General features: G+C 52.3%; 1 protein-coding gene across 1 annotated transcript in view; it reads right to left on the reverse strand.

The window, feature by feature from the left end:
* The window catches only part of LOC111152708 (leucine rich repeat kinase 1), a 127,898-nt gene that overhangs the window by 55,263 nt on the left and 58,400 nt on the right, over positions 1–14,235 (reverse strand). The window contains exons 6-10 of the mRNA XM_022511281.1: positions 5,724–5,950; positions 4,550–4,677; positions 4,298–4,461; positions 3,287–3,424; positions 1,233–1,345 (exon numbers count right to left, since the gene is read on the reverse strand). Coding sequence (XP_022366989.1) covers positions 1,233–1,345; positions 3,287–3,424; positions 4,298–4,461; positions 4,550–4,677; positions 5,724–5,950 — 770 coding nt within the window. The remainder of the gene's footprint in view (positions 1–1,232; positions 1,346–3,286; positions 3,425–4,297; positions 4,462–4,549; positions 4,678–5,723; positions 5,951–14,235) is intronic.

Below are 14,235 nucleotides of genomic sequence, written 5' to 3' on the forward strand. Positions count from 1 at the left end.
TGCTGTGACTATATAATGCCGAGCCATGCGGAGATAAGGGAGAACATTCCACCAGGAAGGTGTCTGGGTCCCTGCAGCTACTATGTCAGCACAGCCCTTGCCTACTAATTGCACTGATTATGCTCTGAAGTCTTTGGGGAAAAAAAAATGTCCAGAGGAGGTGATCTAATGCTGGCATGGCCAATGGTGATTTCCATTCTTGAGCTTTCCATTACAGGCAGGTGGCAGCATTTCTGTGCCTGGCAAGAAGGCCCATTCCAGTCGCTGCTCCACATCACACACTCTCACCTGGGGGTGGGGGTGGGGGTTCCCTTTTGGGGGTCAAGTCCTGCTAAGAAGTGGGCTTCAGCAAGTGAAATAGGGAGGCTGGTCTCCAGGACCCCAAAGGCAAGCTGTGCTCATCCTCAGATTTTCATCTTTTATTAGACGGCTCTGGGACTGACTTATTTAAGGAGGTGCATTTTTTGGCCAAAACTTTAGAACAGAATGACAGGTTAGGGTGATGTGAGAAGATCTTCCAGGAGCCCTTAAAAATTAGAAATGGAAGGATGTTGTTACTGGTGAATTGTGACTCCCCTTCCAATTTATGTTTTGAAGTCTTTTTTTTTTTTAAGATTTTATTTATTTATTTATTTGTCAGAGAGAGAGAGAGCACACAAGTGGAGGGGCAGGAGAGGGAGAAGCAGAGTCCCTGCTGAGCAAGGAGCCAGATGTGGGGCTCGATGCCAAGATCCTAGGATCATGATCTGAGCCCAAGGCAGACGCTTAACTGACTGAGCCACCCAGGCGCCCCTATGTTTTGAAGTCCTGACCCCCAGGAGCTCCGAATGTGACTGTAATTGGAGGCAGGTCTTTAAAGAGGTAAACAAGTTAAAATGAGGCCATGTGAGTGGGCTCTAAGCTAGTCTGACTAGTGTCCTTCTAAGAAGAGATTTGGACACAGGCATGCACAGCGGGAAGACCACGGGAGACATGGGGAAAAGCCAGTTCTATGCAAGCCCAAGGGAGAGGCCTCAGGGGAAACCAGCCATGCTGTCACCTTAACCTCGGATTTCCCGCCTCTGGGCATGCGGGGGGAATAAATGTCTCCTCTTGAAGTCCCCCTGCCCCTCCCGGGCCTGCGGTGCTCTGTTAATAGTCGCCCTGACAAACTGACAGAGACACCGGCCCACGGGGCTGCCGGACTGAGGTCACACATGCATTCTGGAACTTGCCAGAGCCTCCATGCTTACTTGCCAAATTGGTTTCTGGAAAGATCCAGGGTTTTGAGTTGCCTGCAGGTCCACTTCTCTTGAGGTGGCAGTGCCACGAGCTGGTTTCCCTGTAACCTCAGGAACATGAGGGCCTGGAGAGAGAGAGAGAGAGAGACGCAGAGACACCATCAAACACCACAGGGAGAAGGGTCAGCTCCCTGAGACAATGCAGCAAAATGATGACAACCGATTCACCTTCGTGAAGATTCCAACAGCGTTGAGCTCAAGAGCCTTTTAGAACTCGCGAGATTATACCCAACGCAGCAAACAGGACCGTCTGTACACAATCCTTCCCTCCCGATCAATGCGAGGCAGTTATTCCAGAATGAAAGGAGGACAAGTACGTCTCAGTGTTGGGCCCTCTGAAGAGTGACAATTATGCCCGGGCCTGTCCGGGGAGCAGCAGCTAATGCTGAGGGTCCTGGGGGCCGAGGTATCACACGGGGGAGGGACTGCAGCACACTGTGGGGCGCCCCTGCCTCCCATAACCTCCTCAGGTGATACCCTGGGCAGGGGAGGGTGGCGGGGACACCTGGTGTCCCCTGCTGGCCTGGTGCCCCCTGCTGACTCCCTGGCCACTGGCCCTCTGTCCACCCACCAGGGACTGCGGGGGACAAGCTCCGTCCTTGGACTTGTCACATATTTTACCTTAGTGGGTGCATAGGGGGCACCCTGCAACCTTTCTCAACACCTTCCCTAGGGACACGGACTCTCCTGTCCTCGGTGGCCGTGGCTCAGGAGTGCGAATGGATTCCCCCCACCACTTTGTACTCCTTACCCATGCCCTCGCCTCTCCCCTGTCAAGGGGGGGGTCCAGGCCTTCCCCACCGTCACAACCAGTTTGTCACCCAATGTCTCACAGGGCCGTGCACGCGCCAGGCTCCAGAACCCTGGGGTCGTGCAGGGCCTCCCAGCACCCCCATTCGAAGGGGGAGGCCCATGAGCAAACACAAGGTCCCACAGGGCCAAGTGGTAAAGTCCTGGACAACATTCTTTCCCTCAGGATCTCCTGCTTCTGGCCTCAGTGGAAACCAGAAAACCCAGTCAGCACACGGCTGGCGTGAAATGAGGAAACCGACCCAGAGCAGAGGACTCAACTCATGGCCAGGGGGGCCTCTGAGGGTAGCAGTGACCTATGCCCTCACCTACCAGGGCCCCACCTGATGTGTGCACGCCTCGGGGCCTGAGACTCAATTGCCCTGCTTCCTGAGAACACACAGATGGAAGGTACCTTCCTGGCCCTTTAGGGGTCCCTGAACACGAGGGGAAGCTGTGCTTCTCCCTGCACGAGAACCTGTGGGGACCCATGAGGCTGGCATGGCAGGACGGGGGGCTGAGGTGTGCTCGGGTGCCTTCAGCCAACGCTGGTCAGGCCCTGAGCCGGGGCGGCCCTGGGTGCCAAGAGATGAACAGGAGCTATGCTCGCCTTCAGGGGCTCCCGTCTGAGTGGGGAAAACAGACGGATCAGCAAAGCACCTGAGACAGGAAAGCAGTCCCAGGTGGATGGGTTGGGGGGACATGGGGTTCTGGAAAAAGGCACTTTCTTGAGCTCACAGCCAAGGAAGATTCTGAGCCCCAGGAATTCCAGTTCTGTCACCTCTGGGGAGGGAGGTGGGCAAGAAGCTCCTGCCCCACAGTGCTCCCTCAGCTTTGCACACCGGTAGGCCTTGAGGGGGTGGGGGAGGGGTGGGACCCGGGTGTGAAAGACAGAGGCCGGAGAAGGCCAGACATGGCTGCGGAGCTATGCTCATGCTTTTCAACAACGAAGAGTCCTAGAGGATGAAAACCTATGCTCTACCTTTCCCTCACAGAGCTGTTTTCATGCTGCTCACTTCCTCCCAATCTGTGCTCATAAACAAGCACAATTTTGAGAGTTGAACCTTTTTTTTTTCTTTCTTTCTTTCTTTTTTTCTTTCTTTCTTTTTTTTTTTTTTGGTCTCAGCAGCTCAGGAAAAGCCAACAGATTGTACTGCGACGTGGACTGATTTCCTCACAAAAGCCGACAATGAGAAAGAGAGGGCCATGAGGCTTACGTCAAGCTGGAAAAGCCCCAGGGGAACTTCCTTGAGAGCATTTTCTGAGAAATCCACATCCCGCAGGTGGTTTTTCCAGAAGACAGCCATCTTGTCCGGTAGAGATTCCAGGGCATTTCTGGATGCTTTACAACATTTCTAGGAGTTTGACGAGAAAGAGAAGGAGATATTAATTTGCTTTTGAAGTGCAGTGAAAGACCTTTTCCAAAACTGACGTAAAAAATCAGAACTCGACAGCTAAGGCTCTGTCATAAATACAACACGGTTACGAGGCTACAAACTGTCATGTCCCGTGTTCCTGTCCTTGCTCCAAGGAAGGGACGGGAACGGTTTCCTGAGGGGGACCAAGGTGGCTCCTGCTCCTATCCCTTCATTCCAGAACATCTGGCCCATTGTCCTTGGAAATAACGGCATCATTCAGGATCAAGCTCTAGGGACGAGCGGGTTTCCCACACACATCTGTTGAAGCCAGAAAGCACATGCGAGCGATGGAGAGTTTCTTGGTTTGAAACCAACAGCAATAACACATAAATATTCTTTATGCCGGCCCATCTGTTTTAACAAGCAAACTTCCCCAGAAACAAAAACACCATTTAATTGGCAGGGAGGTGGAGGCGAATTATTTCTTCTTCTCTTCTTTGTTCTTATTTCACAGCTCGTGGAAAGGAACCACACAACCCCCCCCACCCTTGGGGCAGAACTCCTCCTATGCCAGATGGGCAGGCTGTAATGGTGGAAAGTTCTATGGGGGTTACGGCAGGAATCTCAAGCCGGGAGCTGGGCCTGGGGTGGGGGGAGGAGAGGAGGCAGGGCTGGCTTTCAGGTGAGTCGCCTAAGACACTCAGGGGCTCGATGCCCAGTGACACCTCTGAGTGGTAACAAGGGAACAGCAGTGCTGCTACCCAACCTGGTCACCAAGAGGAGGAAGTGAGACAGAGCCCTGACCAGAGCTCCGGTGCACCTGAGATGCTGGCTTGACCGGCCTTTCCTGATTTCTGGTACAATACTCACCAAAGGGCAGGCCCAGGCGTCTGGAAACACCTTCAGGTTATTTCTGGAGACGTTCAGAAAACTGAGGGACTTGAAGCAGTGGAGGAAAAGTGCAGGGAGTTCCGTCAATTTATTGTCAGAAATATCGAGTTCCTGCAGCTTCCGCAAACCGATCCAGTTAGTGGCTGGGGAGAAAGAAAATCGTAACGCGGTAAGAAGACGACGGCCAAGAACAAAACGACGACTGAGGTCGGTGCCGATGATACAACGTACCACCTTCTTCTTCAAACAGTTTCTCTAAGTAGTTTTTGGAAGCTGTCAGTTTTTGGAGTTTGGAGAGGTGCAGGAATCCCGGCGGGAGGTACGGTAATTTGTTGCTGGAAATGTCAATCTCGAGGAGCCTGTGGTTGGGGAGGGAGGCAGGGCATCAGAAGAAAGAGGAAAGGCATCCCTGCGACATGTTTCTCTGTATTTCCCCTCATGCAGTGCTGAAGAGCGTGCACTGAAAATGTCTTTTCATCCCATTAACTGTTACCATGTCCCGCAGAGACAAAGAAAATCACATGTGTCTTTGGTGGGCCCTGGTCTCACTGACCAGTAGGGATGCAAACCTTTCTCAGGAGATGATAGCAAAGTCAGCTGGTGCCCTCGAAGCTGCTGGAAGGACACAGGGCTGTGTTTCGAGCCACCTGGACCCCCACGGCTTGCCCTGGCTGAGGACCCCACACAGAAGGCCCTTGTTCTTGAAATGTTTGTGTGGGGTGGGGCCTTCTTCCCCATGGCTTACTTCCTGACCCTGTGCCCTGTGCAGCATTCTCTCTTAGCTCACTCTAAGTGAAGCCTTAGCTTTTGAACTTGGCTCAAATCCTTACAGAGTGAGGATCACCGCCCGTCAGCAAAGGTAAGGCCCTTCCCCTTCTCATGGAGCTCCAGGGTCCATGCTCAGGCTTCCTCCCAAGGCCTCCCGAGAAAGGAAACTAGGAGCTGCCCACGCCATCCACCCGCTGCCAGAGCGCTTTCAGGGTAACTCTTTCTGGGAGGCCCTTCCCACTGTCCCTGGGAGGTCAAATAAAAACGGGCGCCCCTGGGCCTCACTGTGTCCCCCAGGCAGGCGACGTCCAGCCTCCTTGGATTTCCGTCTGTAGGACCAAGAGGGGACATCTTGGGTGAGCAGCGGGCACGGCCACCATGCACAGTATAAGGTTGGGCCGCGACAAACCGTCCCCCCCAGACGTCTCTGCATCCTCCTCGAAAGGAGGGGGGACCGTATTCCTCGGAACTGTGTAAGGGCAGCAGAATTCCCCTCCTTTTACGGAGAACTGGATTTCCAACCACAAACTCTGATTCAGGAGTACGTAGCAGGAGGACTGGGAGGAGCGGGGGGTCGTGCTGGGTTCGGAGGTCCCCGTGCACACCCCGAGGGGCCTGCGAGGGGGCGGGTGCCCACCTGGAGCAGATGATTTCGTCCGATGACTGCACGGCAGGCAGCTCCCCCAGGTGGTTCTTGGAGAGGTTCAGCTTCCGGAGGTTGATGAGTCCCCAGGGGATGACGGAGGGGAGGGAAGCCAGGCAGTTGGCAGAAAGGTCCAGCTCCGTGATCTGGCAGGAGATGTCTATGAGCCAGTCGAGATCTACCCAGGGCAGCTTGAGGTGGGCCCACTTCACACGGAGAGCCTGGGTTTGGAGAAAGGGGAAAAGCCCCCTTGGGCGGGAAGCCCAGGGGCCAGTGTCGCCTTAGAATAGAGCAATGATTTATTCGACTGTGCGTCTGTTTCTGTTCATCTCAGCTGGAGTCCCAGGGTGTCAGGACCTTGGCCACCTTGTGGCTGGCACTGGGGGGGGGGGGTGTGTGTAACCTATTTCCATCCGCACCTGCATCTCACAAGTGACCTCTGCAAAACTTCGCCCCCCAACTCTCCAGCCTCTAGGGGGAACCCATTTGTGGGGGTGGGGGGGTCCATGAATGTTCCCTCTTCCAGGGCCGGAATCCGCGGGAATGACACCTGTTTTGTACAGAGCCACCCATGCTTGGAGGGGTTTCCCTCAGACTGGAGAAAAAGACAGAAGACCCAACTTGGGTCTCCCAACCCCCCTGAGAGGGGCTGCCGCTTGCAATACGGCGGATCCCACACTGGGAGCTTGTGGATGGGCTGCTTCCAGAGTGAGAAGAACCAAATACACAGACAGTGGCCAGGCCGTATATAAAAAACAGAACTTTGACACGCCACGTGTGGCAACCTGCCTGGGAAACTAACCCCCTTCTCTACAATAATGAGCCCAGGAAGCCAGCCCGCTCTGAGCCAGACTTGTAGGGAGCCACACCACCATGGCTAGCACCGATCCAGTAACTTCTGTAACAATCAGCCCCAAAGGGCCAGGAATCACAGGCAGATTCCCCAGTCTTTGTCCCCACATCCCACTTAAATGAGCCAGAGGAAGCCAAAGTGCTCCCCCAACCAATCACACAGGACAACCTCCCTTCTCGTGAGCTGTCTCCAGCTTCCCCATTGATGGCCCCCCAGGGTGGGGGGGGGCCAACCTGAGGCTTCCCTTTTCTCCTACCAGAAAGTGTTCCCACGGCTCTGCCAAAACGCAGGAGAGGGTAGCTGACTCCCTTGCTACAGCAAACTTGGAATAAATTGCCTTTGCTTTTCTCATTTGGTTGGCCTTCGTTTATTTCCACAAGAGGGAGTCAGAAAGGCCAGTGTGGTGGGGTGTGGTGGTTAAATACACATGAGCAGGGTTTTTCTCTTTTTTCTGTATTCTCAAAGGATTGGGTCTCAATTCGGTTTCTGGGGGCAGGAAATCAGCTTTTTGGCTTGTTTCTCCAAAGCAACTGGAAGTCCATATGAAACAAAAAATCAGTGCTTGGCCAAAGGGAAAATGTTACAACCATTGTAACAACCAAGCCAGGGGCCTGGCGGGGCGGGGGGGGGGGGGGGGGGGGGGGGGGCGGGGGGCGGAGCCGGGACCAATAACGTGGGTTAAGTTTTGGGTTCAGAATAGGCAGCAGCAGGCACGCTTCCTTATGTGGCCACTAGATGGCGATGTGTGCCTGGTCTTTATCTCCTTAGCAACGCTGCCCGGATTGGAATGCGTGGGTCTGGGACACCGTCTCCAAACTCTGGTCTCGGACCCAGGAGGTGAAGGACTCTGTCTTGTCTCCCCATTCACCTGGATGGAGACGGACAGGTGAGGCTCTGTTGGATTTGGAGTCAAGAGAATGAAGTTTTAGCCTCAGCTGATTTTTTTAAAAAAGACAAGGTCACTCTACTGCTGCTTCCCTTGTCATTACGGTTTTCCCCACACTTTTTTATTTTGAAAAATTTCAGAACTGCGGAAGAGCTGAACTTTGTGAATATACATGAAATGCCCTTCATTTAGATTCCACTGTTAACCTGACATCACATTTGCTTTCTCTCTTTTTCCTCCATACACACCACTTTTTTTTTTAAGATTTACTTATTTTAGAGGGGGAGGGGCAGAGGGAGAGAGTCCCAAGCAGAGTCCATGCTGAGCATGGAGCCTGCACAGGGCTCGACCCCGTAACCTATGAGATCATGACCTGAGCCAAAACCAAGGCTCAGATGCTTAACTAGCTGTACCCCCTGGGGTTCCCCATACTCTTCCTTTTTTGCTGCATCGTTTCCAAGTAAATCATAGCTATTGTGGCACTTCACCCCAGAATACTTCAGCATGTGTCTCTACAGAACAAGAATATTTTCCTACTTGACTGCCATATACTGATCATTTTCAAGAAATGAAATCAATACAATATTATCAAATCCACCGTCCATGTCCACATAGTCCCAGTTATCCCAAAGGGTCTTTTTTGACTATTTTGTGTCCTGATTCAGGATCCCATCCAGAAGCACACATTGCATGTCCCTCTACTTTAACCTAGAAGAGTCCTCGTGGCTTCTTAAAGATTTTATTTATTTATTTGGCAGGGAGAGAGATCACAAGTAGGCAGAGAGCAGGCAGAGAGAGAGGGGGAAGCAGGCTCCCCGCTGAGCAAAGAGCCCGATGTTGGCTCGATCCCAGGACCCTGAGATCATGACCTGAGCCGAAGGCAGAGGCTTAACCCACTGAGCCACCCAGGTGCCCTGAGTCTTTGTGGCTTCTTATGTCTTTTTCAACACTGGCAATGCAGTTTTTCAAGTCATTCCAGCGGCCTTGTAGACTGCCCCAGAATCTGAATTCACTCAGTTGTTTCCCTTCGTGTTCAGATTCAAGGGAAGCATTTTTGGCAAGCATCTCAGACAACCCTGAGTCCTCTCAACAGAACGTCACCATAGGTCACCTGCTGTCAGCTTGTTCTGCTACTGATGATGCCAAGTCCGCTCCCTTGTTGAAGGTAGTGTCCGTCGGACCCCCCCCCCGCCGACCTTTGTAAAGGTGCATTTTACTCTGTGATTCGTAAGCACGGGTAGAGTGATATTCTGAGTGATATTCTGTCTTGTGTTCCTACATCATTTCACCCAGTGGTTTCAGTGGCCATTGTTGAGCCTAGCCTGGCTCAGTCAGTACGTTGATGGTTACAAAGCAGTGATTTTCCTAAAACTACCATTCCTTCTGCATTTGTTACCTGGCATTCTTCTGTACAGAAGGGGGGCTCCCTGCTCCTTTTAAGTATTGCTATGGAGTCATGGATTCTTTCTTTATTCTAAGTGTTACAATTATTATTATCATTATGTCTTTTGCCGCTCTGGTCACCCCCAGTTTGGCCAGTGGGAGTCCCATCAAGGGGGCTCCTGTGTTCCTTTGACATATTCCTACCTGTTTGGGATATTTCCTTACTTCCTGGCAACATCGGACACCCCCGTTTCTGTTGCTTTCCAAGCCCCAGCCCCCAGAATCTGCCCTGATTCCCTTGAGCAGAAAATGGTATTTAGAAACTAGAATCTGGGTGCTAGGTGTGCCCACTGCTGCTGGGGTGTCGCTGCTTCTCAGCGGATCCGACACAGCTCTGTATTCCACAGGAGTGAATCCTGATGCCTGAAGTTCAAATCCAGACACATGGGCTTCTTCCTAATCTTTCTATAATTCATAATTGCATCACCCTTGGTCTGGTTATTGTTGGTTTTCATTTGTCAAAGAAGTGGTTGGGGCCAGATGATGTCTAGGTCACTTCTGGACCCAGGATTGTCCCTGGCTTGTGTGCTGAGAAGGACAGTGTTCCCCTGGAGGGAGCCTTGGGATCAGCATGATGGCCGACCCAGGGGCGGGCTGAGAGGAAGGTTCCAGGCTCTGCAATGTCCAGTCAAGGAAGGCCCTCCAAGGGCCTGGTGGCCTCCTCTTCCTGGGTTCTTGGAGACACACACCGGTCCCGGGCCCAGGTCTAGAGAGCTGGGCACAAAGCCAAGAGGCCCAGATCACAGTCTGACTCTCCACTCACCCTGTGTGCCCATTTCTGGTCATTCAACACCAAGGGGATCTGTCTTGGACTGACCCAGCAGCCGAAAGGAAGCTGAAAAGGAGGCTGGTTTTGATTTTGATTTTTAAGACACATCTTAGATGTCTACGGAAAGTCTTATAAATCAAATGACAGGACCATCAAAAATCCTAACAAACCGGAAATGAGCCCGATTGCGGTCTCTCTCCTGCATTTCTGTCATGTTCTGGGAACCCTGACCTGCAGCCTATAATCCCATTAAGAGCAAGGGCTCGACCTCAGGAGCCCTGAGCCCGGCGTCTGCCTGCCTAGCTCTACGTGGGTCCTCGGGTAAGTTGTAGCAGACGTGGACACCTTCTCGGGCTCTGTCTGGCTCGTCCCCCCTTATAGGATCCCACCTGCTGATTTTGCTCCGCATTAACTCAGACTTGGGGCTCATCCCCTGTGCCCCAGGAGGCAGTCCAGAGCCCAGCCAGTGGGCACCTGCTGCACAGAGCCTTGACCGACAGTCTCAGGTGGTCAGCAGCGTGCCCTGCGTGCGGCAGACACTAAATAAATGCTTGTGCACTGGCCCAGAATCCAACCACTGAGAACCTCGATCCGTCCATTCACACCTCCAACCCAATCGATCGCCGGAAAATGTCACAACCCTTCAGCCTTTCCCCACCTCCCCCACCTAGGCTGCCTGCAGCAGGGCTCCCGAATTCCTTCCCTGGGGAGCCCCCACACCGCCAGTCTCCCCAGCCACTTTCCAGCTGTCTGCCTCACCGTCTCCTCCCTGCCCTCTGCTTGCCCTCTGCGTCCCCGCTGGCAGAGGGCTTGCAGAGTTAATTCATTGTAGGTAGAAGTGACTGGGGGATGGGTGAGCTGCCAAGAGCAGAGGAGTCAAGGCCAAGGAAAAAATGTCAATGAAACACAGAAACTGCCTGTTCATGAAGGAAACACAGGCCTCAGAATGCGGACCCGACGCTGAGATTCTCAGGTAGGCTGTGGGGACCCAGGGAGTGTGGCCTCACCGTCAGCAACTGACCGGCCCATCTGCCAGGGGGGCTGGCTGGGGAGCTGCCAACCTTCCCCCGGGAATGTGTGTGGTTTGGCAATGCTTGGACACTGTGGGAAGCACAAGGCTGGTGGGCCTGGAGCTAAGAGAGCTATTCCTGAAAACCAGCCTCGTTTTGACGGGGGGTGTCATGAGGTCTCTCGAGGGTCCGAGCTTCTGCAGGCCTGGCTGGCCTCTGCTTTCACACCCAGGTCTGTCCCTGCATTGGCTCTGCACCCTGCTCTGGGTTGTCTCCCCTGGAATTCACAGCCCTTCTGCCTCCTGTCTAAATCCTGTCAATCCTGCAAGCTTGGGTGCCTGGACTGCCTCCTCGTCTCCCACGAGGGTCTGTGTCATGGCGATGCCATCTTGCTTCATTTGGAGAGCACTGTTCTAGCAGAAGAAAATCGAGAAGAAGAGAGTGGCTGTGCGCACCGCCGAATTTGCCAGACGCGGGGAAGTGGAGGAAGCAGATGCCGCCATTTCCTAAAATTGAGAGTTCTTTCTAGGTCTTACCCACCCCCCAACCAGAGGTTCTGCAGGGTGGAAATCTGTTAAACTCACGCCCCAGAAGAATGAGTCAAAAGCAGAAGTCTGAACACAGAACAATACACTCGGAGTCTAGACATCCTTGGGAAAGGACTTCTGGGCTTGGCGGTTGAAAAAAAAAAATGTGTGTGAGATTTCTACCTCGTCTTGGGTTGGTTTGAAAATTTTCATTGACAAAAGTGATTTTCCTGTTGGTGCCCAAACATGACAGGGTGTCTGAGTGTTTACAAAGCGGCGGAAGGGAAGTCAACAGGCGCACAGTTCAGCAGATGACAGGACACTTGACGTGGAAACCAAGCAGGGCAAGCCACGAAGCCCTTGTTACTTATTTGTGTTTAGCCGGGGGAAGGATCACAATAAACAAGTTTCCGAGGGACAGAAGCCAAGTGCTTGCATAATGAAAGCCATGCACGCCGAATTGCAAAATCAAAGACAGCTGGATGCGGAGGACCCCTCCACCCCCCGCCCCCATTCACCAGTGCTGTGGCTAAGGCACCCCCCACTCCCGCTCTGGAGCAAACAGACGGAAACACACTCATGTTTGTCCTCAAGCATGAGCCCTCTGAATGTTAGGCAACAGAGAAGGAAGTACTGCTCTTCCAGAAGGCACAGGGGCTGACCTAGACACATGCTTCCTGAGGCCGTGGTAACCATTAGGACCGAATCAGGGAACGCTTAGATGTATGGAAGGGCATGGCTCAGCACAGAGTGACACTTGGTGTGCTTCTGTGTACCAAAGACCTCCTTGTCCTGCGATGGGGGCTGCAATCTGGTGGGGGAGGGAACGGCGATTACCGGACTTTACACAAACTTACTTGGAGCCACCGGACCTAAACCATCACAGTGGAAGAGCCAGAACGCCACAATTATATCACTTACGTTTGCTTTTACATCAGTGCAACCCTCACTGGTCGAAGAAAGATGATTGGTAAGCGAAGGGCTAGGGTCTACGAAGCTTTCAGCCTGGATTTTGACCTTGATAGTTGGGGGTTGGTAGGGAGCTGTGTGCCTCTGCCACTGGTTAGGTGGGGAATAGCCTCACCAAAGTGGAGAGTCAGTTTCACCTCCTCCCGGTCTCTACAGAGCCCAGCAGAGCGGAACTCAGTCTTCTCTCTGTGTTGCCACTTCATGGTTCCTATCAGTTGGTCTGTGTTTGACCTTGGCCTATGGCTAACTCTGTAAGAACCTTCCCTCCTTGAGGCTGTAAATCCCGTGAGGGGACCAATTCAAGCTCCAGGACACGAGGGCATGACACGAAAAGGCAGCTTATAGAATCAGTCCATTCTATCAAGACACACATGTTCAAAGGGGGTGGGGGAGACAGAATCTTCTAAAATGTATTTGTGAGGGGTGCCTGGGTGGCTCAGTGGGTTAAAGCCTCTGCCTTCGGCTCAGGTCATGATTCCAGGGTCCTAAGATGGAGCCCCACATCAGGCTCTCTGCTCAGCAGGGAGCCTGCTTCCTCCTCTCTCTCTCTCTGCCTGCCTCTCTGCCTACTTGTAATCTCTGTCTGTCAAATAAATAAATAAAATCTTAAATAAATAAATAAATAAATAAATAAATAAATAAAATGTATCTGTGAATCCTTGGCAACATAAAACCCAAGCCTTCCTTTTAGTGGTTAAACAAAAATTCCTGGGATGATGACAGAGGGTGCCTTTTCCTCGCTGGGCCAGCCAGAGAGCCAAGAGCCACCTTCTGACATGGGAAGCAGCAGTCAGAGCACCCAGATGGCTGGAGACACGGCAGAAACCACAGATCTAATTGAAATAGAATGAACTTGGCAAAGAGCCTGAAGAACAAGTCAAAAGAAACCCTGCAAATGAAGACGTCTGCAAATGTTCTCCGGGAACCCCGACTGCCCGAGGAGGCCAGGGAGGACAGGGATTTGGCTAGACAAAGGATCAGCACATTGGAGACAGTGTTCTGTCCCAGCCTCCTTGTGCAGGTGAGGGCTACAATGGACAAGACCCGACCGACGGCGCCTCCTTGCCCCCTGGGGGGAATCCCTTGGTGTGACACTTCAAAACACCTGCTGCTCAAGTCTTTGTGCTCTGACAGGGAAAGGCTCTCAAGAAGAGATGGGACATTCAGGATGTAAGGACAAGCAGGAGATCAGACATCCACCCGTGCATAGGAGGTGACCATGACCAGGCGACCCAGGCCATGGGCAATGGAGCAGTGGCCACAAGGATGGTGTTATGGGCTGAAATGTGTTCCCCATAAAAGATATGTTGAAGCCCTAACCTCTAGTACCTCTGAATGTGGCCCTCATTGGACAGAGTCTTTGGAGAGATAAAGTTAAAATGAGGTCATTAAGGTAGGTCCCCAAGTAATATGACTGGTGTCCTTATAAAGAGGGGAAATTTGGTCACAAAGGCAGGTAAGTGCAGAGACAGGATGATGTGAAGTTGTGCAATGACAAGACAGCATGTGGGTGGAGTCATGTGTCTATGACCCAAGAACGCCAAGGACAGCCAGCCACCACCGGAAGCTAGGGAAAGGAGCTCTCTTTCCTGGAGCTCAGAAGGAAGAGAGAAGCTTGCTGCTACTGCCACCTTGATGTCAGACTTCTAGCCTCCAGAACTTGAGACAGTAAATCTCTGTTATTTTAAGCCAACCGATTTTTGTTACTTTGTTACTATAGCACTGATACAGTGGTAACAAGTCAAATAAAGATGGGAGAAGTCAAGACCTGAGAACCCAGAACATCCCATGGACAGAGGTCCACGCATTAAAGAAAGGAAACGAAAGGAATAGATTCTTAAAGGCCAAAAGGATGCCTGTTGAGACAAGTAGATTAGAAATATAGTGAACAGGTAGGAAAAGAACGGTAAGATTGGTCATTCAACAGGCCAAAAAGCCTGTGAAGTCTCCATAGTGTAAAGGAGAGCTTCAAAAATGACCGGAGAATGATTACAGGGAGTAAAGGAAGGGAGAGATAAGAGAAAGGGGGAGGTCAGCCTTCCTCCCAGA

This window comes from Enhydra lutris, unplaced genomic scaffold (genome assembly GCF_002288905.1).
Source record: "Enhydra lutris kenyoni isolate GAN:26980312 unplaced genomic scaffold, ASM228890v2 scaffoldscaffold29, whole genome shotgun sequence".
Classification (NCBI taxonomy): domain Eukaryota; kingdom Metazoa; phylum Chordata; class Mammalia; order Carnivora; family Mustelidae; genus Enhydra; species Enhydra lutris.